The sequence below is a fragment of the Bufo bufo genome, chromosome 2 (genome assembly GCF_905171765.1).
Source record: "Bufo bufo chromosome 2, aBufBuf1.1, whole genome shotgun sequence".
NCBI lineage: Eukaryota > Metazoa > Chordata > Amphibia > Anura > Bufonidae > Bufo > Bufo bufo.
The window spans coordinates 213,950,119-213,973,976 of record NC_053390.1 but is presented as its reverse complement, the minus strand read 5'-3'; the positions used below and the strand labels follow the sequence as shown (position 1 = coordinate 213,973,976).

Below are 23,858 nucleotides of genomic sequence, written 5' to 3'. Positions count from 1 at the left end.
TGAATGGATCTCAAACGGAAAGCAAAACGCCAGTTTGAAAGTAGCCTTTGTACAGAGAAGGCCGCGGCGCTCACAGGAGAGCTGGTGCCTTCTCAAACAGCTGATCGGCGGGGGTCCCAGGTGTAGGACCCCCCACCGATCAGATACTGATGACCTATACAGAGGATAGGTCAGTTATAAATTTCTGGAAAACCCTTTTAACTTTCATTATTTGTTTCTTCAATGCCAACATTTCTTGCAGCCATGAAAAAAATCCTCTGTTCTCGCACGCACACGTTTTGAGCAGTGCCTCTACATTCATCACATTTGCTCATCAACAGTGATTACCTGAGAATTTTTGGAGGTCTCTGTAGCGATCTCTTTATCAGCAGAGCTTTGTGTTTCTGTTTTCTCTGAATTATTTAGTGAACTTTCAACTGATGACTGAGAATTTTGCCCTGAAGTAACTAAATCAGTGGAAAAGACAACAAGTTAATGAAAAATGATTACTCCTAATCTAAAATGTATTAGGCAAGTAGAACTTGTGTGTTGGGCAGGTGTTGGGGTTCTTGTCGAAGGGAAAACAGCAGGTGTATAGACACTTCTCTTCAGGCAATGCTCCATGGGTAAATAAATAGAAATGCAAATTTGCAAATTAGTAAACCAGAGACTTCTCCGAAAGGAAGAATGGTGAATGGTCCATCTGTAGACAGCTGTTTCAGGGCTCTAGTCCCTCAGCAGTACACAGCTATGTATTGCTTGGCTGTTGAGGTACCTTAGATGCTGCTCAAGAAAGGGGGAAGTGGCTCTTATTGAAGACACGCAGCAGACACTTTATTTTAATCATGGAGCATTGCCTGAAAATAAGTCTCTATCCACCTGCTGTGTCTCTTCAATGAGAACCAGTACACTTTCTGAGTTGCATCTAAGGCATCTCATCCAGCACCCTGCTCTGTACCGATGCTGGTCAAGCACCCCAAAACAGCCGTCTACAGGTCACTCATTCCTTTTGGAGACATTTCTGGTTTGGGTGTTATGAGCTAATATGCAATAATTGGAAGTATTTCCTTCAAAATACTTGTAATTTTATATACAGTGTTCCCTCAAGATACAATGGCCTCAGGATACAATATTTTCAACATACAATGTTTTTTTCTCAGCCATCGTAAGTTGAAAATAGTCTCAACATACAATGTCTCAGACTCAGATCCAACCACTCAACATGGCCATTTCTCTGGTAAAACACCTGTAGTGGTTGTCTAGTACTACATGTTCTGTACTGCCTCCTGTCTGTGCCAGGATGACATGCTCCTTTGGACACCAGGCGAGTAGTGGCTTCATTTTATTTTTCGGGTACATGTATGTACTATGCATGACCCTGAAAAAGCAGCTCCCGCACTCACCATAGAAAGTCATTTACAGCCTCCAGCATCGATTCCTGTCTGTTTTGCTGAAGGACTTGCTTTATATGTCTTGGCTATCTGGCTATCACTTTTTCTTATTTTGGGGTGACATTTTGGGCTTTGGAACCAATTACTGGTTTCCATAGAGTTATGGACTCAAGTTACAATGGTTTCAACTTACAATGCCTGTACCGGAACCAATAAATATTGTAACTTGAGGGACCACTGAATTTAAATCTCTGCTGTTTGAGCTAAAGAAGGCATTCAGCTATTAACAGTGATCGGTAGCATTCAGACGCCTTTTACAGGGGCCACAAAAACAGACAATTACCGGGAGCGAACTGTTTTTCCCCCCTGATAATTGCCTGCTCGTTACAGGAGGATTACATGCAGCAATCACCCCCTGCTAGTTTGATCACCTCCCATTCACATTGTTTCTGAGCAGCAGTTTGTTGTCTAGACAGCACCATCTACTGCCCAGAAATAATGATTTAGGAAAACATTATCAGCTATGCTTTCACCCGATGAATGAGTGTTTGTTTGCTCGTTCATCTGGTGATCCGCAGAACTAGGGCAATTATCAGGAAGGGGTGTTCCTAGGATTGCTCCATCCTGATTATTGCCCCAGTCACTGGCCACGTAAAGGGGCCTTAAGTGTGACTAGCACAGGCGGAGAAGTTTCTGTAACAAATCTGCCACTGGGAACTAAAACTGGGGATTACTTAAAGGATTACAAAAAATTCTTTCAAGTAATAGGCGTGATACATGAAGGTTTTTCTGGAGTGTAGATATAACGTGTATATGGTGTAGAGCAGTACCTTCAGAGTCCTGGTGTTCACTGTTATTGGAGTGGGCTTCCTCAGACTTAATCTCAGTACTGTCCGCCTGTGTATTCAGGTTGTCAGGGGCAGGGCTACAGTTGCTGCTATTCTCCTGTTTTACTGGGGAGGCATCAGCTATTGAACTCTGGTTGCTATTATCATCTGAAAGGTCGGAAAAGTAAACTTAAAATGCAATTTAGATAGCACAAATACACAGACTAACGAATGGAAATAAAGCCAGTCAGTAGGCTACATAGCTTTTACTCAGGATGAAGAGTATCTCCAGTATTATTAACACATGCTAAGGCTACTTTCACACCTGCGTTAGGTGCGGATTTGTCTGGTATCTGCACAGACGGATCCGCACCTATAACGCAAACGCTTAGATCCGTTCAGAACGGATCCGTTTGCATTACCATGAACAGAAAAAAAAAAAATTATTATTATTTTTTTTTGGTTCATGATAATGCAAACGGATCCGTTTTGACTTTACATTGAAAGTCAATGGGGGATGGATCCGTTTGAAAATTGAGCCATATTGTGTCAACTTCAAACGGATCCGTCCCCATTGACTTACATTGTAAGTCTGGACGGATCCGTTTGCCTCCGCACGGCCAGGCGGACACCCGAACGCTGCAAGCTGCGTTCAGGTGTCCGCCTGCTGAGCGGAGCGGAGGACAAACGGTGCCAGACTGATGCATTCTGAGCGGATCCGCATCCACTCAGAATGCATTAGGGCTGGACGGATCCGTTCGGGGCCGCTTGTGAGAGCCTTCAAACGGAGCTCACAAGCGGAGCCCCGAACGCAAGTGTGAAAGTAGCCTAAGATGGAGAAGGACATGAACGGATTGCTGCAAGTTAGGCTGGGGTTACACGGCGACTTGTATTCGTGAAACACAAAATCTCAATGCCGTGCTACTACGCAACACCTAATGATAGGCAACGTGGTTACATTATGATCCGTAGGTACCCATGACATGACAAATGCGCATGATTCCTGTGCCGCCTCATCACTATCATTAGGTGCCAGTGAAACATCTGCCCTCGCCTGACTAACCGCTATGCTTTCTTTTTAATACATGATAAGTACACTAATGGATAATGAAGTCTCTGATAACAATGGAGTTTTCGGACTGCTTTTTAAAGGGAACCTGTCAGTCAAAGTAATCTGAAGTCAGCATGTTATAGAGCAGAAGATACAGAGCAGATTGATATATCGTTTTTTGGGAAAAGATGCATTATTCATTTAAGTTCCTGCTCATCCTGGGCTTTGAAGTCCAGGAGTCGGTCCTATCAGTGACTGACAGCCTTCCCTCTACTGTGTATACAGCTGTCAATCACTGATAGGACGCCTCCTTGACTTCAAAGCCCAGAACATGCAGGTATTTAAATGTATAAAATACAAGTTTTACTAAATCTCTTCCCATCAAACTACATATCAATCTGCTCAGCTCCTCCTGCTCTAGAACATGCTGCCTGCAGCTCAGAAACCATGTCTAACATGACAGGTTCCCTTTAAACAAAGAAGAGCACAGTGTGCAGCCATCTATTAGGATCCACTAAAAAAGGATCCACTAAAAAACAGATCCAGCATGGCTCTTAAGGCCGAGTTCACACGAACGTGTGTGACCCGTGCTGCGGCCCGCAATGCACGATCGCTGGCCGTAGGTCAGCCGCATCGGATCGCGGACCCATTCACTTTAATGGGTCCGCGATCCGCCCGTTCCGCAAAAAGATAGGACATGTTCTATCTTTTTGCGGAAAGGAAGTACGGGACATAACCCCACGGAAGCACTCCGGATTTGCGGACCCATTGAAGTGAATGGGTCCGCATCCGTGATGCGGAATGCACACGGAACTGTGGTCGTGTATTGCGGCCCGCAAAACTTAGCCTAAGAGTAGAAGCCAGAATGCCCACATGAACGAGTTTAATTCACATTCATTTATACCTACCATGCATGTCCATCATCCCTGGGGAAGAGCTGTTTTCTGGGGTGGTCAGTTCTGAACCACATTTCTCATCTTTAGTTTTCTTTTTATTCTTAGTCTTCTGAATGGTAAGGGCAAAAACAAAAGGAAAAAAAAAACACCACAATAGTTAACATAATGAAAAACAGCTATGGCAATCATCAATGCTGTCTCAAAGGGCAGACCACGAAAATTCAAAAGAATGTTAAGAGGAAAGAAAGATGGAAATTAATAGAAACTATCTGGAGACAGATCACCCTGTGCACAATCACATACAAGTGGATATTAGTAGACAGTCAGCCCTTCTTTGGACAATAGAAATAAATTGTGAGTGGACAACAAATAGATTAATACATATAACCTAGAATCTACTAAATAAAGCATTCATACAGGATTTGTCGTGACATTCAAGTTTCTGTAATTCTCTGCAATTCTCTAGCATTGAACAACTGAATTACTCTAAGGCCCCTTTCACACGGGCGTTGCGGGAAAATGTGCAGGTGCGTTGCGGGAACACCCGCGATTTTTCCGCGCGAGTGCAAAGCATTGTAATGCGTTTTGCACTCGCGTGAGAAAAATCGCACATGTTTGGTACCCAAACCCGAACTTCTTCACAGAAGTTCGGGCTTGGGTTAGGTGTTGTGTAGATGTTTTTATTTTCCCTTATAACATGGTTATAAGGGAAAATAATAGCATTCTGAATACAGAATGCTTAGTAGGTGATCAATTGAGGGTTAAAAAAAAATAAAAAAATTAACTCACCTTCTCCTCTTGTTCGCGTAGTTCCCGGTCTCTTCTTTACTTCTTTAATGATGAGCTGTGGGCTAAAGGACCTTTGGTGACGTCAGATCACATGCTCCAATCACATGTGATCTGACGTCACCACAGGTCCTAGCCGATAGTTCATCTTTTAAGAAGTAAAGAAGAGACCGGGAACTACGCGAACAAGAGGAGAATGAGAGTTAATTTTTTTATTTTTTTTTAACCCTCAATTGATCACCTACTAAGCATTCTGTATTCAGAATGCTATTATTTTCCCTTATAACCATGTTATAAGGGAAAATAATACAGTGAATAGACTGTCACCTAGCAACCATGCAAGAAAATCGCACCGCATCCGCACTTGCTTGCGGATGCTTGCGATTTTCACGCAACCCCATTCACTTCTATGGGGCCTGCGTTGCGTGAAAAACGCAGAATATAGAGCATGCTGCGATTTTCACGCAACGCACAAATGATGCGTGAAAATCACCGCTCATGTGAACAGCCCCATAGAAATGAATGGGTCGGTATTCAGTGCGGGTGCAATGCATTCACCTCCCGCATCGCATCCGCGCGGAATACTCGCCCGTGTGAAAGGGGCCTAAGGGTTCATGCACACGGCCATAAGTGTTTTGCGGTCCACAATCCAAAAAACAAGGATCCCGGCCGAGTGCATGCCGCCATGTTTATTTTCCCCTTGCACAACTGTCCAATCCTTGTCCGCAAAATGTTCTATTTAGTTTTTTGCTGGGCCACGAAGCAGACTTAGGGCTCATGCACACAAACGTATTTTCTTTCCGTGGCTGTTCCCTTTTATTTTTGCGGACCATATGCGGAAGCGTTCACTTCAATAGGTCCGCCAAAAAAAAAAAACGGAAGTTACTCTGTGTCCATATGTCCGTTCCGCGAAAAAATAGAACATGTCCTATTATTGTCCACATTACGGACAAGGATAGCGCTGTTCTATTAAGGGCCAGCTGTTCCATTCCGCAAAATACGGAATGCACGCGGATGTCATCCGTATTTTTTGAGGATGTTTTTTTCGGACCGCAAAATACATACGGTCATGTGCATGAGCCTGTCAGAATGTTTTGCGGCCCCATTGGGATGAATGGATCTGCAATAAATGTGGATAGGATGTGACCCAAAAGTACAGTCGTGTGCTTGAGCCCTAAAGGCCCATTCACACAATTAATTCTAAAAAAGCGCTGAAAATTTTTTTTTTTTTAAATAAGCGTGGAATCCACACATGTTTTTCTCAGCACTGTATTAGCGTGTTTGACACTTTTTTTTAACAAATGGGTGTTTACTTCAATACAAAACTGAATTTTCAGCTCACGGTCTTTTTTAAAAAAAGCTTCTCGTTCATTTCAATGGGAGATTTAGGGTGGATTCTGCCCCAAGATGGGCATGCTGCTTATTTCTACATGGAAAGAAAGCAAGTGCTGACAACAGATGATCTTACTGGTACTCAATTCCCCTCTGCAGACTGATAAACTGGCATGTAGTCCATTGCTACAATGGATTCAACTATCATGGGTGGAAGCATGTCCCCGAAATAGGACCAGTGAATTTGACCTCATAGGTATGCATAAACAGTGATGGCCAGTTCGCCCGCGAACACATGCGGGCTGCCATCTTAAATCACAAGTCCGGCGATGCATAGGTAAGTCCTTATCTGTGCCTGCGCCGCGAGCCGGTCTGAAACAAATGCGGTCACCGGGAGAAGGCAGTTCCGAGAACAGTCGCCAGGGGCCTTCATCGGGCTGTTCTTGGAACTGCCTGCTCCCGGTGACCACATTTGTTTCAGACCGGCTCGCGGCACAGGCCCAGGTAAGGACTTACCTATGCATCGCCGGACTTGTGATTTAAGATGGCAGCCCGCATGTGTTCGCGGGCGAACACGGCGAACTGGCTATTACTGTGCATAAATGCTTTTCAAAGAAAACATGTCAGTGATGTTCACAGAGTCAAACAGCTTCCAGGTTTCATTTGCAGGGATGTAATGGTTTGCCATTAGACACCTTTTGAAGGGACAGTTTTATGCATGAAGCCCAACGGCCTATAGATATGATAATTAAGGGTTTGCCAAGATTCTGATATTGATGACCTATCCTTTCGATAGGCCATCAATATCTGATTAGTAGGGGTCTGACACCTTGGGCCGATGCTGATCAGCTGTTGAGGAAGCTGCAGCCTCCTTGTAGTTTACCAAACACTGGACAGCAGCAATGCTGGTTACCGTAATTCAGCCCCATTCACTTGAAAGAAGACTGATCTTTCAATGTATTTAGTGACAGATCCGTTTTTTTCCCGTTTTGATTTCACACAACTACATCCTAACGGAACGGATGCATCCTGATATGCAAAATCAGAACAGATCAGTTTAATTCCGGAATTAACAACGCGAGTGTGAAGGTAGCCTAACCAGTGCACATATAAAAAAAAAAGAAAAAAAAAAAGCTATAGACTAGATTGTAGATTGCAAAATAAGCAATCAACAATGTAAAAGGTTCCCTGAAATGTGGTTTTATAAAGAAATACAATATGTAAAACAAGAGTTTTAATAAAAAAGATGCCCCATGAGCACAGTCAGTCAAATAGTAGCCACCTCCCAATGTGCAATCAGTCAGATTCAGCCTCCCAGGACCTTTTGCAGGACTTCCAGGGGTAGGCGACTGTAGTGCAAGCAAAGAACAGATACCTCAGCACTGCAGCCCCAACAGACAATCCCCAAAAAGGAGGAACTAGGAGAGGGCGCAGAGCCTTTCAGTGATGGTTTATTCCCATAAGTTCTTGTTCCCCGATGGGTCTACCGTCTAATGTCCATGATCTCAGACACACACGGGAAATTTTATAGGAAGCAATCAGCATGTGGGCGAAATAGGAAGACCTGAAAGAAATGCGGGGAAAACACGCATGGCGGTATTGCCCTTCGTTGCAATCAAACCCAGCACCCTATGCTGAAAGGCAACAGGGCTAACCAAATTAGAAAGTGGCACCTTTCCTGACTGACGCATATGGGGCAACTTTCTGCAAGAGCTAGACCCCTGTAAGGAAATAATCCAGGTAGATTAGTGATGAAAGCTGAAATACCAGTGATTACAAATGAATCATGTAATTTGAACACACCAAGTCCATTATCCAGATATTTACATTGCTTTTAAATATATCTGCACTTCAGGTGCATTCCCACCACGTATTTATTTCCACGAAGCGCCGTCTCATCCATGGTCAGGAACACAGGCTATACAAAACCTATGCACTTCTGCCATCCGTTTTTTTTGTAATGTTTCTGCGTAAAAACTGATATGTTTAACAGAAAATTAAAAAAACGTGGTGTGAAAGCTGCCTTAGTGACAAAGCAGACGCTATGGGACCACAACTGACTTGGCACTACATGACCCATTTACGGTATATGTCTCACCGAAAATTAAAAAGATACAATTTGGCAGCCTATATATTTCTCTTTATAGTGCTTATCCAACCCTTTAGAAATGATGACCTATTCTCAGGACAAGCCACCACAATCTGAACAGTGGGAGTTTGACACCCTGCACCCATGCCGATCTGCTATTCTGCAGTAGCTCCGGCACAACAGTTTCTTGCTGAAATGAATGGGACCAGTGCTGCAGTAACCAGATCTGTCCACTACACAGTGGATGGAGCTGTGTGGTTCCAGCACTGGGAGCGAATGCAGAACTGCTGATCGGCGGGGATGAGGGGTGTCAGACCTCTGACGATTAGATAATGATGACCTATCCAGAGGTAGACCACCCCCTTTCATTTCTAGGTCCGCTAAAGACCGTGGCCACTGTTGGTTGTATAACCCTTGTTGGTTTCTTCTATTCACTAGCACTTGAGCTTTCATCATTAAGAAGCAGCAAATTAGACAGAGTTAGTGTTAGAGTAGAGTACAGAACATCATGCTCGCTTGTTAGTGATGAACCCACTCCCTGTGACATTCAAATCAAACAATAGTAGAAAAGACAGTATCTGACTTTTCCACAAGGTTTTGGTCGCCTCAGAAGTCCCGAATTCTCATCTGTCACTTTCAAATCAATCTGAAGGGAAAGAAATGTACAGAAATAAAAGGACTGGCGATTTCCAGTGCAACTGACTTACATATAATGCACCCTATAGAGACTAATACACATCCTGCAAAATAATCTTCACATATTATGCAATTCACTCTTCCAGTAAAAGGCTTTTGGGTCACTGCATACGAACCCCTTTCATTTCTTCATAGTGCATCCAAGACAAGCATGGCAATAGGCATTTGTTTTGTGTATGCCCCCGAGTGTTTGTATTGTTAACAAGGGTTGCCCGCTTTTGGCAATTCCTTCTTGGTGAAAGAGTCCCCTGACGAAAAGATGATGACTGGCAGATCACTGCTGTGACCCCAGCAAACATCTAATCTACAGAGGAACCCAGCAGCAAGTGTTCCATTTTCCTGCAATGCCGCCAGACGGAGAATAAAGCAACACAAAGTACGCACTGAAATGAGAGGTCCTCTGAAGTCGTTCTACCCTCTGGCTAATTCTTCCTCTCCAAATCCCCTACTAGGCTAAATATAAATCATTCTGTAAACCATGCAGCCCCTTTTAAAGGGGATTCTCTGGGTTCAAAATACTGACAGCCTATTGCTAGGGCAAGACTGTGAGGGCCCAACTATGCGCCCCCATAGTCATCCCTTTTATGGGCTTCGCGCATACCGTCTACTCAGTTACTGCTGTGCATGTTATTGCAACATTGTCCCACTGATCTAATACTAATGGCCTATACTAAGGATTGCCTGTCACTATACCCAGAAACCCCATTTAAAGAGGTATTTGGTTGTGTGAGGTTATCCCCATCCACAGGAGGTGGGCCAATTATTAGATCTGTGGTGGTTCATCAATCAGGAGAACTGGGACCCCATACACTGTGGAGCGCCCCTGAAATAAACTGAGAGGCCAGTCATGCATTTCCAGAGATAGTAGGGCGCTATACTCCGTTATCGCCAGAACTCCCACAAAAGTGAAAGGAGTGGCAGAGTGCATGCCCAACCGGCCACGCCGTTCATTTGAGGAGGCTCTAAGGGGTACCCGCTCTCATGATCAGTGGCAGGGTCTCACCGCTTAGATGCAGATATACACTGCTCAAAAAAATAAAGGGAACACTTAAACAACACAATGTAACTCCAAGTCAATCACACTTCTGTGAAATCAAACTGTCCACTTAGGAAGCAACACTGAGTGACAATCAATTTCACATGCTGTTGTGCAAATGGAATAGACAACAGGTGGAAATTATAGGCAATTAGCAAGACACCCCCAATAAAGGAGTGGTTCTGCAGGTGGTGACCTCAGACCACTTCTCAGTTCCTATGCTTCCTGGCTGATGTTTTGGTCACTTTTGAATGCTGGCGGTGCTTTCACTCTAGTGGTAGCATGAGACAGAGTCTACAACCCACACAAGTGGCTCAGGTAGTGCAGCTTATCCAGGATGGCACATCAATGCGAGCTTTGGAGGGCAACAACCCAGTAGCAGGACCACTACCTCCGCCTTTGTGCAAGGAGGAACAGGAGGAGCACTGCCAGAACCCTGCAAAATGACCTCCAGCAGGCCACAAATGTTCATGTGTCTGCTCAAACGGTGAGAAACAGACTCCATGAGGGTGATATGAGGGCCCGACGTCCACAGGTGGGGGTTGTGCTTACAGCCCAACACCGTGCAGGATGTTTGGCATTTGCCAGGGAACACCAAGATTGGCAAATTCGCCACTGGCGCCCTGTGCTCTTCACAGATGAAAGCAGGTTCAGACTGAGCACATGTGACAGACGTGACAGAGTCTTGAGACGCCGCGGAGACCGTTCTGCTGCCTGCAACATCCTCCAGCATGACCGATTTGGCATTGGGTCAGTAATGGTGTGGGGTGGCATTTCTTTGGAGGGCCGCACAGCCCTCCATGTGCTCGCCAAAGGTAGCCTGACTGCCATTAGGTACTGAGATGAGATCCTCAGACCCCTTGTGAGACCATATGCTGGTGCGGTTGGCCCTGGGTTCCTCCTAATGCAAGACAATGCTAGACCTCATGTGGCTGGAGTGTGTCAGCAGTTCCTGCAAGACGAAGGCATTGATGCTATGGACTGGCCCGCCGGTTCCCCAGACCTGAATCCAATTGAGCACATCTGGGACATCATGTCTCGCTCTATCGACCAACGTCACGTTGCACCACAGACTGTCCAGGAGTTGGCAGATGCTTTAGTCCAGGTCTGGGAGGAGATCCCTCAGGAGACCTTCCGCCACCTCATCAGGAGCATGCACAGGCGTTGTAGGGAGGTCATACAGGCACGTGGAGGCCACACACACACTACCGAGCCTCATTTTGACTTGTTTTAAGGACATTACAGCCTGTAGTGTGTTTTTCCACTTTCATTTTGAGTGTGACTCCAAATCCAGACCTCCATGGGTTGAAAAATTTGATTTCCATTTTTAATTTTTGTGTGATTTTGTTGTCAGCATATTCAACTATGTAAAGAACAAAGTATTTCAGAAGAAAATTTAATTAATTCAGATCTAGGATGTGTTATTTTTGTGTTCCCTTTATTTTTTTGAGCAGTGTATTTTAAAGAGGACCTTTCACTAGTTTAAAAACTAAAAACTAACTATATCAGTGGGCAGAGCGGCGCCCAGGGGTCCCCCTGCACTTACTAGTATGTCTGGGCGCCGCTCCGTTCGCCCTGGACTCCCAGGCTATGAGCTGTGCTCTACGATTGGCCAGCGCTGCAGCAAGGGACAACCCTAATACAAAAACTCTGCCCAGTACAACAGAGGGAGCTGCAGACACCGGGCGAACAGAGCGGCGCCCAGACATACTAGTAAGTGCAGGGGGGCCCCTGGGCGCCTCTCTGCCCACTGATATAGTTCGTTTTTAATTTTTAAACTAGTGAAAGGTCCTCTTTAAAGCAACGCAAATGTCTTGTGATTAGTAAAGGTCCAAGTAGTAGGACCACCAAGGAAGCCATCTGGAGATGGATGAGTGTCTCAGATGTGGGACTCACATCTATCATGCCATAAATTTCTGATGGGAAAACTCTTTTAAAAAAGGTTTTCCGGGAGTTATATTGATGACCAGGCACCGCCTGTTTGAAGAGGCCGCGGCACTCCATCCTCCATACAACCTAATAAGTACAGCATCACACACTGTATATCGGCTGTGCTTAATATAGCAGCACAGGCCTATTCACTTGAATGGGACTGAGCTGCAGATAGGCCATGTGTCGGATTTAGATTATCTATTGTGGGTATTTCCATTTTAAGTCAATAACTCTGACATTGTGTATGTCAGAGTAATAGACTTAAAAATACTCGTCGCAATATTCAGACGCCAAGAACAGTGAGCAGTAACAACTAGACCTAGTGCCAGCCTCAAGGGGGCTGCTCACCGCCGCAGCATGCTATCTGCTGCCCCCCCCCCCCCCAATCGCCAGATATTTTGATCCGCGCAACGTGGAGATGCAACGGCGGCCGTGCAGGGATCCACAGCAACGCGGTTGCCGGGGAGCCAGAAAGTATAATGTATACTAGGGGCCCGGGCATTGGAGAGGATCTTTTAGAATTCAGATAACCTACTTAAATGCTCATTACATGTGTGAAGTCTGTGCGTAACCCATTCCCAGAAGCACACAATCAGTAATGCTTTACCCTCTTGACACAATTTGTCCTACAAATGTGTCAATTTGAACTGCGTACTGCAGAGGGCATGTTAAAGTAAAGAAGAGAACCTTCTATCACTTGTCGTGCCTAAAGGTCCTTTTACACAAACCGAAAATGAGGCCGATTATTAGGGATGAGCATTTGTATGCATGCTCGTTCCCGATAATTGCCCTGTGTAAAAGTTGCTGGATATCACCCGATGATTAGTTCATCAAGTGATGAGCTACTGCCCAGGAACAATAGGAGAGATTTTCAAAACTGGTTTGTTGTTATGGGCAACTAAGCCAGTTTTCCTTTACAACAGTTTGATAAAACTCCACCAGTGAATTATGGGTAGAAGTGAATGCTGTATCGATCACTTGTCCCCATACAGTGGAGGTGATTGAGTGCCTGCTGGCAATCAATCAGGAGCGCTTAGTTTGTTCCTGATAATTGATTGATATTCGGTCTGTGCAAAAGGACCTTAAGTTCTTGATGAAGAATTTGGACATGTGAAAAAACTAATAAAAACGAATAAATACTTACATCATCCCCTTTCGGTTCGGCAACCGGCACCCACTTGTAAATCCTAAGGGACGTATCTCCAACAGTTACCCATTTCTTTTCCCTGGAAAACAAAATAGAAAACAACACAACGTGTGGCTTCTCTCATATATGGTTTAGTTGCAGACTGGGCTCATTTCATAATCTGTTACACTGCTGTCATTGACTCCAATCAGGCCCATCGCCTGGATTCGTCATCATGATGATTGTATGACTCATTTACACATACAATTGTCCAGCACAAGCAGATTATCAAAGACTCAAGCTAATCAGCACATATGAACTGCATGTATTCCCATAAAGCTGTCCAAAAATGAAAAGCCACTGACCCTTAAAAATAAGCATGGATCCCTGAGAAAATATTTGGATCCTTAGATTCTTTGATAAGGTGGGGAAAACGGTCCTGTCTGAGTGTGGAGTAGGGTTGTCACGATACCAAAATTTTGATTCGATTTCGATACCACGCGAAAAAAATAAACCACCAAAAAAGCTGCATGCTTTCCGCATTTTATGGAACGTCCGGCCCATAATCGAACAGTCCGATCCTATTTTTTTTGGGGGGGGGGGGGGGGAGACAAGGTGACTAAAAAATGGCGAATCGCGCGGTTTTTATTTATTAATTTGTTTCTGCTACGGCGTTAGCATAGTAGATATTTTTTATATTTTAACAGTTCGCACTTTTTTGGGCGTGGCGATACGTAATATGTTTATTTATTTATAGTTTATATATTTTATATGTAAAATTGGGAAAGGGGGCGAGTTAAACTTAATATTTATTTATTTTATTTAATAACTATTAGCCCCCTTAGGGGCTACAACCTTGGATCTTTTGATCCCTTGTACTATTCACCCTAATAGTACACACAGCAACAGGAAGATTAACATGGCAGCCAGGTTGCCATGGTAACCGATCGGAGTCCCTGGATTACACTGCTGGGGCTCTGATCACAACTGCCACTAATGAGGAGGAGGGGAGGGAACCCTGTGGCCACTGCCACCAGTGATTATAACACCGGGGGGGGGGGGGGGGGGGGGGGCGGACTGCGACACCAATGACTTTAATACTGTTGGGGGGGGGGGGGGGGGGCGCCACCAATGTAGATGACTAACCTTTTAATACAAATACAGGAGGAGGGTGCCGGCGGCAGAATCACATAGCTGGCACCCGACCTCTATGACAGGGTGCTGTGATCCGTGGCAGTTAACCCCTCAGTCAATAGCAGGCTGCAATGGGAATGAGCCTCCCTAGTGTCACCTGCTATTGGCTGCCCCACCCCCGGATGTTTTCATCCGTGCAACGGAGAGATACAGCAGCGATCTGTGTGAGGGGCCTGGGCATATGGGGGAATGTGGAGGGGGGGGGGGGCATTATAGGTCTTGGATAACCCAAATATTTCTATGCTTCACAACTAATCTACTTCATTATTGGAAATGGATGCTTCAAAGGTGCTTATTGGGGGTGTTCACATGCAGCAGACTTTATTGCAGAAAATGACTGCGACTGCAAATTGGTTCCCTCATTTGAATGGATCTAGCAGAAATCCACGCGCTTGCTGCCACAGCAACCCCATTCAGATGACTGGAACTGATTTTCAAACAGAAATTTCTACAAAAAAAAAAAATCTGCAGTGTGGTTAGGCACCCTCACTGATTTATTAAAGGGGTTGTCTCACCTCAGACATTGGGGCCTTATCATTAGGAAATTCCCCAAATGTCTGATAGGTGCGGGTCCCACACCTATCTTTAGAACGGAGCCCACTACATGAAGGGGGCACACCGAGCATGCGCAGCCCACTCCATTCATTCCTATGGAAGAGCTAAAAATTGTCGAGCAATGGCTCGGCTATTTCCATCGTCCCCACAGAAATGAATGGAGCGGTGCATTTCCCATTCATTTCAGTGGGACTGCCAAAAATATCTTAGCGATATGCCCCCAATGTCTGAGGTGAGACAACCCCTTTAATTGAAAAGGAAGCTGCTCTAGTTAGGAAATTAAAGGCGTTCTCTGGAAATTATTTAAAATGGCCGCCAACAACCTGTCTTAGGGCTCATGCACACGACAGTGCCGTTTTTTGTGGTCTGCAAAAAAACGGATGCTGCCCGTGTGCCTTCCGCAATTTGCGGAATGGAACAGTAGGCCCATTATAGAAATGCTGTCCGCATCTTTTGCGGACCCATTGAAATGAATGGTTCCGTATACGGACCATATATGGAATCAAAATACGGCCCGTATACGGAACGCAAAAAACTGTTCGTGTGCATGAGCCCTTAGTATGTGAGGAGGATTGGTTGCCTCCACTTGCAGAGCTGCCTTAGGAGGGTGAGGGGGCGCTGTTTCACTATTCACAACACCCTGGCACTTGTGTATACTACACATTGGTAAGTTTTCCTGTCAGGCTGCCCAGCCATGATGACCTATCATAGGCAGGATCACATCATTACCATCTATTGTAGAGCAGTGTAGTGTGGCTTCACCCCCTTAGGCAGCTCTGCAAGTAAAGGCCACCAGTCCTGCTCACATTCTAGGACAGGTTACTGGCAGCCATTTTACCGGTAATTTCATTCCTGTAGATCACCTGTCAGCAACACTACAGCTCCAGTGTAGAGCTCCCTTCTACGCTTCCGCCAGACTGGAAATGCCAGAGGAGTGACATCTACACACATCACTGCTGGCCAATCAATGGCCTCCGTGGTAACGTATGCAGGCACGGCCCTTGACCGCTGCCACCACTGAGGTGATGGATAGCCTTCACCTTTCATTGCATATTTCTGTTTTTAATTAAAAAAAAATAATAGATAAGTTCTCCATTGTGTATAGCACACATTTACACTCATGAATATGATGGCATATTGAATGTACCATGAATCCACTGGTAACCCAAATGCCATTTATTTATTCAGACACAGTCCAGTATATATGGGCGTGACTGTCCCACAACCTTGGGCTGGCCCCTTCACTCTGCTGATGGTGGGTGTTCTGAAGGTCGGGTAGTCTATCAATTGAACATCCTCATGCGTGTAGCACAGAAGCTGTACAGCAGCCTTATGTATGGAGCAATTACCTGTGGAGACAGTAAGAATACCGTATACCAGCTCCGAGGTTGTGCAGTTATACTTGTACACCTGTCTAAGGGGTAATAGTACTTTTTATATTTTGTAACTACAAAACTTTAAAAATTCCAATCATTAGAATGGAGAGCTCCACGCCAGTGTTCCATTAAATGTGACAACCACCATAAGTGGGTCCAAAAAATGTAGTATAAAGCTTTTTATTATAATTCTGTTCAGTTTACGATTTACACCTGGTTTTGGCTAGAATTCTCCCAAAAGGTTGACTGTTTGGGACACCAGGCCTGAGGTACTATTCTGAGTACCACATAATACTACAGCTACAGCAAGGGAAATGTGTGGCTAACTGCAGAATTGTCCGGCAAAGACAGTGGATCATTATGAATTTCAGAAGCTGAACCCTCAGGCCTTGCGGGTGCGTTGCGGGAAAATGCACGATTTTGCAAAGAGTTTTAATGCGTTTTGCACGCGCATGAGAAAAATCAGCATGTTTGGTACCCAGACCTGGACTTCTTCACAGAAGTTCAGGTTTGGGTTAGGTGTTCTGTAGATTTTATTATTTTCCCTTATAACATGGTTATAAGGGAAAATAATGGCATTCTGAAGACAGAATGCTTAGTAAAATGCCCATTGAGGGGTTAAAAATAATAAACAAATTTAACTCACCCCACCGACTTGGTCGCGTAGTGGATCTCCTCTTTTTACTTTCTTCAGGACCTGGCTAAAGGACCTTTGATTAAGTCACTGCGCTCATCACATGGTCCATCACCATGGTGATGGTTCATGTGATGGACCATGTGATGAGCGCAGTGACGTCATCACAGGTCCTTTAGCCAGGTCCTGAAGAAAGTAAAAAGAGGAGATCCGCTACGCGACCAAGTCGGTGGGGTGAGTTAAATTTGTTTATTATTTTTAACCCCTCAATGGATATTTTACTAAGCATTCTGTATTAAGAATGCTATTATTTTCCCTTATAACCATGTTATAAGGGAAAATAATAAAGATCGGGTCCCCATCCCGATCGTCTCCTAGCAACCAACACCAGAAACTATAAAAACAGATTTAAAGGGGTTTTCTGACAGCTATTAAAAGGGCTAAAAACAACAAAACATAGTACTTGACCTGTCCCCCACCACAACTCCTGGCTGCAGTGGCGACAACAGTATGTAGCACACATCACCACTGCAGCCAGGGCCAGTCTACCATGCAGGTCATCATCCTGCTAACAAACACAATGATGGGTTTCCAAGGAGTTAAAAAAAAGAAAGAAACTACACACTCAGTGTTTACATAGCAAACAATTGGTCATAGATATGTATAAAAATTAGAGCCATTTACACCCATGGGGCTAATCCACATATGGTTATCTTTCGCAGTTTCCACATCAAGTGACACCACTTTGTTTAGTGGCCTATGATGCGGATTTGAAAACAATGGGAAGCAAGTGGTAGCAAACATGGCTACTAGGGATGAGCGAATCGACTTTGGATGCTTCATCCGAAGTTGATTCGCATAAGACTTTGTTGCAATACTGAACGGAGCGGGAACTAAACAGGGTTGCAGTGCGGATAGCAAGTCGCCACCTCCGAAAGCTCAGAATTAAAAAATCCAGCAATCTTAGATTATTTATTTTTTTGCAATTCTGGGGTCACAGCAACTTGCAAGACGTTCTGCTACCCAATTCAGTCCAATGGCTGCACAATCGGGTGCCGCGGCCAAGATCACAATGTTGGAGCCTTCTTCGCAAATTCCATTAGATTAGATGGCTTCTGCCAGTCAAGGCCGAAGGACACTGTGATGGATCCCACTAGAAGTCAACGGTGTCAGTCATCAAGCAGATCTAGCACTGCATCACGGCTCCCATTATAAACAGAATTTACAATGTAGATGTGAACAGCGCCTTAGAGGTTCGTTCATTCGGACTGTAAGCTCGTACAGACGGGCATCTTACTACTTTTGTCTCATTAGGTGTTTATTGTTTGGAATACTTCTCCTTTTTAGGCTGACTTCACACCTGCCTCTGAGCATCTGCGACTTCCGATAAAATGATGGTCTCCGTGATAGGTCAGTAGGGTCCAGCGAACATCTTTTGTGTCAGTCATAAGATGGATCTGGAACTACGTCCTTTTCAGAACAGAAAACTAGAACTAAAATTCACGCTAAAAACTCAGCCTTACTTATTTTGTCCCCAATTGCAAAATGCTGCAGAATTTGTCACCGCTATAGATTATCATTTGTCTCGTCTTGAAAAGCTTTTACACTGGCCATTAACTTTACATTTACAATTACTGCTTAAAGGGGTCTTCCACTTTTTAGATATTGATGACCTATCTTCCAGATAGGTCATTAATATCAGAATGATGGAGGTTAGGCACCCCCTCAGCTGCAGTATAAAGAAAACCGGATGGTGCCGGAAGTAGATAGCGGTCCATTGTGTAGTAACTGTTTCACTTGGATGGGAGCAGAGCTGCAGTACTCGTGCACGGCCACTGTACAGCAGACAGCTTTCTGCATCCGGCGCGGCCCACCATTTTATTTCCAATGCGGGTGGCTGGGCATTAGACCCCCTCCGATCTGATACTAATGACCTATCTGGAGAATAAGTCACCGATATCTACTGAGTAGAAATCCCCTTGAACAAAAATGCACTAAAAACGTGTGAAGTTTTACCAGTGCCACTTTGTAGCCTGTGACTGCAAAAAAGTCTGCATTTTGGCCACCTTGTACAGTCCATCTGAATTTTTAAAAAAGGTTGTCGGTTTTTAAAGGTGTTTTCCGGGATTTTCATATTGCCTATGCTCAGGATAAGGCTACATGCACACGACCATATGCGTTTTGCGGTCTGCAAAAAAAAAAAAAAAAAAGGATGACATCCGTATGCCATCCGTTTTTTTTTTGCGGATCCATTGTAACAATGCTTAAGGCTAGATGCTTTTAACCATATGTCTTTTGCAGTCCGCAAAAAAAACTAAAACAAAAACGGATGACATCCGTAAGCCATCAGTTTTTTTTTGCGGATCCATTGTAACAATTTCTAAAACGGACAAGAATAGGACATGTTCTATTTTTTTTTGCGGGGCTACTGAACGGACATACTGATGGGGACAGCACACGGTGTGCTGTCCGCATTATTTGCGGACCAATTGAAATGAATAGGTCCGCATCCTATCCGCAAAAAAAAAACAAAAAACCGGAACGGACACGGAAACAATTATCGTTCGTGTGCATGTACCCTAATTCATCAATATCAGATCTGCAGCGGTCTGACTCCAGGCACGTTAATCTGTCACATGGCCTGAGCTGCAATACCAAGCACGGCCACTATTAGGGTACTTTCACACTAGCGTTATTCTTTTCCGGCACTGAGTTCCGTCCTAGGGGCTCAATACCGGAAAAGAACTGATCAGTTTTATCCCCATGCATTCTGAATGGAGAGCAATCCGTTCAGTAAGCATCAGGATGTCTTCAGTTCAGTCACTGTACGGTTTTTGGCCGAAGAATATACCGCAGCATGCTGCAGTGTTTTCTCCGTCCAAAATTCCGGAACACCTGCCAGAATGCCATTGAAATGCCTTAATGCCGGATCCGGCCCCAAGTGTTCCGGAAAAACAGATCTGGTTTTGCGGTCTGCGCAGACCTTTAAAAATGTGAAAAAGATAAATACCGGATCCGTTTTTCCGGACAACAACTGGAGAGATGGATCCGGTATTGCAATGCATTTGTGAGACGGATCCGCATCCGGATCCATCTACAAATGGTATCCGTTTGTATACAGATTGCCGAATCCGGCGGGCAGTTCCGGCGACAAAACTGTATGCCGGAATCCAACAACGCAAGTGTGAAAGCACCCTTAAATGAACACGGTGTTTGGTAAGCTGAGGACAGGTCATCAATATGAAAATCCCGGAGAATCCCTTTTAGGGTGCATTCACGTGATTGTATGTATTTTGCAGTCTGCAAAAAAAAATACAGATGACGTCCATGTTGCATCTGTTTTTTTTTTTTTGCTGACCCATTGGAACAACGCCTATTATTATCTACAAAATGGACAAGAATAGGACGTGTTCTAGCTTTTTTGTGGGACTGCAGAACGAACATATGAATGCAACGGATAAAAAAAAAAAACGTGGATCGGATGCGGACCAGAAATACGGTCGTGTGCATGTCGCCTAATACTGAAGTAATGGTGGAGAGGGGCGACACCACTTATCAGTGCCATGGTCTCCTTGCAGCTTACCATTGGATGACAGCTGTGCTTTGTACTGCAGCTCAGCCCTATTCACTTGAATGGGACTGAGCTTCGCCTAGATCATGTGACCGATGAACGTGACATCATTGGCGTAGAAAGAGCTGATAGAAAGGGGTGCCAGGAGTCGGACCCCCACCTATTAAATATTGATCAGAGGTAACACTCGGAGAACCCCTCAGGAAGTGTGATACATAGAGGGGATTATTTCAGGACAGACCCCTCTGGATGACTACCCAGCTGCACCGCACTGATCTCATCATATAGAAACTTCACGGCCATTTAAACGACTGTCCAATAAGCAGCCGGAAGGTCATCCCACAATAAGACGGCCGCTTCCCATTGGCTCCCGCACGGCTCACCGAGGTGTCCCTATCCCAATAAATAGCAGATGAAAACACCATTGATAAAACTTTGGGGGAGGCTGGAGAAGCGGCGCTGCCCGGAGCCCAGGTCAGCCGGAGATCGCCGAGTGACGGGAAGACAAAGGAGGCTTGTGTAATGAGATCAGTGCGATCGGCGCTCATCCGGTGCGACAATCTGCCAGCACGGAGCACGTGTGGTGTCCGAGTGTAAACACGGACCGGAGAAGTGGGGGCCACAGCCGGCTCCGCCATGCAGCCGCACTTCCCCCATCTTCGGAGGAGGAGGGAGCGCGAGCCTCGGGGCCAAAGCGCTAAATTTAAAAGCCATTTCTGCGCCCCTGATGAGGGCTATAAATAAGAGCGGCGCTCCGCAGTCGGCGGGGAGGAGGCTGCGGCCAGGAGCGGCCACAATGGGCTGGCTCTGCCCCCCTCGCCGGCGAGCACTGAGCTGACATGGCTGCCGGCTTTGGCGGGAGCTCGGAGCACTCGTAGACACTGGGCGGCCGAGGGGGATCCGGTAGGCTCGGGGGCCCCGCAGTGCCTCCTCCCGGGCACGCCGCGCTGCCGCCGCCTCCCTCCATTTCTCTCCTTTGTTGTCCTTTTTCTTACCATTTCCGTACTTTTTCGATGGCGGCCATAACCCGTTTGATGTCATCTTTAGCTCGGCTCCGTGTCTCGGCTCTGACCGAACGTCCCGACATGGCTGCAGCGGGTTAGCAGGGAGGGGGAGAGGAGGGAGAGTCGCCGCCGGTTACTTGTAGCTTTCTTTGCTCTCTCGCACACTCACATACACACATACGGCCGAGCACAGGCACCACGCGCATGCGCACTGTCCTGCCTGCCGGGACTCGCAGCGGGGGGATGGGAAAGGGAAGCGCCGCACACCCACAATTACAATGCAACACTCCGGCACCCTGCTTTTTCATCTTCCTGCTGGGTGCCCGCTGGGGCGCAATGCTGGTCCTGAGCGTTTAGAAAAAGGGGCATCTTGCCTGACGTCTTTATAGGGCAGCTGTATAATGTGGTGTAAGGTGATGACAGATGAGGATCGGAAGGTGTCGGACGATAATCGAGGAAAGTTTTACCGGATCCGTGTGATCGCTGTCTTGTGTATCTTTATGTGCATCAGGGGCCTAGAGAGTGTAAGCACTGAGCTAGGGCTGCATTCACACAGTAGTAGCGTTTTTCTTACCGCACCATATACAGATGGGTTGTGCTGTGACTGGAATAAAGACGGGTCTAAGCAGCATGCCCTTTTCTATATGGTGTGGGCATTTTCCTATTGTTATCTAAAGCGCTGCAATACCAGACAAAGCCAGTAGACAAGTGTGGCGCTGTTCTGGGGGGTATTCTCTAATCTCAGACTATCACTCAGTATCCTCACACACATGACTGACACTGTCCAAACACTATGCGGATTATGTGCATTTTGTCCGCACAGATTTTTGTGCAAAAAAAAAAAAACGCAGCATAAAACCCCTTTCACACGAGCGAGTTTTCCTTGTGGGTGCGACGTGTCGTGAACCCATTTCACCCGCACTAAATCCTGACCCATTCATTTCAATGGGTCTGTGCACATGAGCGGTTTTTTCCACGCATCTGTTCTGCGTTGCGTAAACACAGCATGTTCAGTTGTTTTTTTTTTTCCCCCCATAGATGTGAATAGGGCTTCAGTGAAAAAACGCATTGCATCCGGATGTAGTCTGCATTCAATGTGTTTTTACTAATGGCTGCTAGGAGATCTTGTCTGTAATTCTTCAGCTTTTTTTTTTCCATGCGCGTGAAAAACGCATCAAAACGTATTGCACCTACGTGAGAAATAACACACCGTGTGCTGCCCGCATCCGTACGTTTGTTCTCTGGCATCCGCAAAAATGTAGAACATGTCCTGATGTAAAGTGTGCATGAGCCCTAAAGGTGGATTTAGACTGCCTGATTTCCGAGCAGATTATGGGGAACGAATGTTCCTGTGAACGCTTGTTCCCAACAATCTTCCCATCTAAATGTGCTGCCAATAAGCGAGGGAAAGTTTATCGGATGATCCTGTCGTTCGTGCAGGCACATCAATCATCATTCTTGGGCAGCAGATTGTGCGATCTGCTGCCCAGAAATATTGATTCTGTATGGAGACGAGCGATAGCTATAGCCATCCCTCGTCCTTATACTATGCAGCGGTCTCCTTCATTGAGCGAGCAGCCGACTGTCGGGAAGGAACGCTTCTTTCCTGACAATCGGCTGTAACACTGTGCGGTGTAAAATTTTCCACAAAAGATGGCGGAGACAGCACACCAGGTGAAGTTGCTATTCAAGGCTATATTTGTACAGTAGTACACACGATTACATTTATGGCTAATGCAACGTTTCGGGCCCGGATTATGGCGGACAAGACTCCTTGGGTGGAAGGAACCGACTGGGGGCGTGCACCTACAAAAGCCTTATATACGAGTGCTGTGGCCATCTTCGATTGAAACTGTGCGGCGTAAACCCGCTATAATATGAGATTGAGAAACGGCTCTCATTGTTTGAGCACTGTATAGATGAAATGATCTGAACTGACATTCTGCTGTTTGACCACAAGATGCTGCTGTTTCCTAAACACAGCTAACAGGCTGCATATATTTCTATATACATGAGAGGTGAAGTTTTTCAGAGCCTGGAGAAGAAAAGGGAGCAGCCATCTTAGAGGAAGCTGAGACTGAGTAGAGGATCCAACGACATCCAGGTGTGGGAGCATACCTCAGTGACCAGAGCTGCTGCTAAGTGAAGCTGATTGTGTCCAAGACCCTGATCCTGACCAGAGGAATGAGGATTGCTTCCAGGAACTCTGAGAGCCGAGGAGCGAAGTAACATACACTGCAGTACCGCATGCTTGTTGGAGAGACATTTGTTCTGTTCAGTCACCAGCGGATGCAGAGCAGACCCTGGTTGGTAAGATCGTGCACGCACCTCATTACAGTGTTGGTGCCTAGAGACTGAGACCAGGTCTGTAGTTAGTCAGTTA

At 45.6% G+C, this 23,858-nt stretch overlaps 1 protein-coding gene across 4 annotated transcripts in view; it reads right to left on the bottom strand.

Annotated features, from left to right (window-relative positions):
• The window catches only part of BCL7A (BAF chromatin remodeling complex subunit BCL7A), a 28,514-nt gene extending 6,518 nt beyond the window's left edge, over positions 1 to 21,996 (bottom strand). The window contains exons 1-6 of one of the 4 annotated variants that reach the window (XM_040416139.1): positions 21,467 to 21,989; positions 13,160 to 13,241; positions 8,935 to 8,997; positions 4,157 to 4,250; positions 2,201 to 2,365; positions 328 to 446 (exon numbers count right to left, since the gene is read on the bottom strand). In XM_040416139.1, coding sequence (XP_040272073.1) covers positions 328 to 446; positions 2,201 to 2,365; positions 4,157 to 4,250; positions 8,935 to 8,997; positions 13,160 to 13,241; positions 21,467 to 21,558 — 615 coding nt within the window. In that variant the 5' untranslated portion in view covers positions 21,559 to 21,989. Of the gene's footprint in view, positions 1 to 327; positions 447 to 2,200; positions 2,366 to 4,156; positions 4,254 to 8,934; positions 8,998 to 13,159; positions 13,242 to 21,466 lie in introns of all 4 variants that reach the window. The other 3 variants (XM_040416138.1, XM_040416142.1, XM_040416140.1) reach the window with 3 other exon arrangements.
• Positions 21,997 to 23,858: the final 1,862 nt, after the last annotated feature.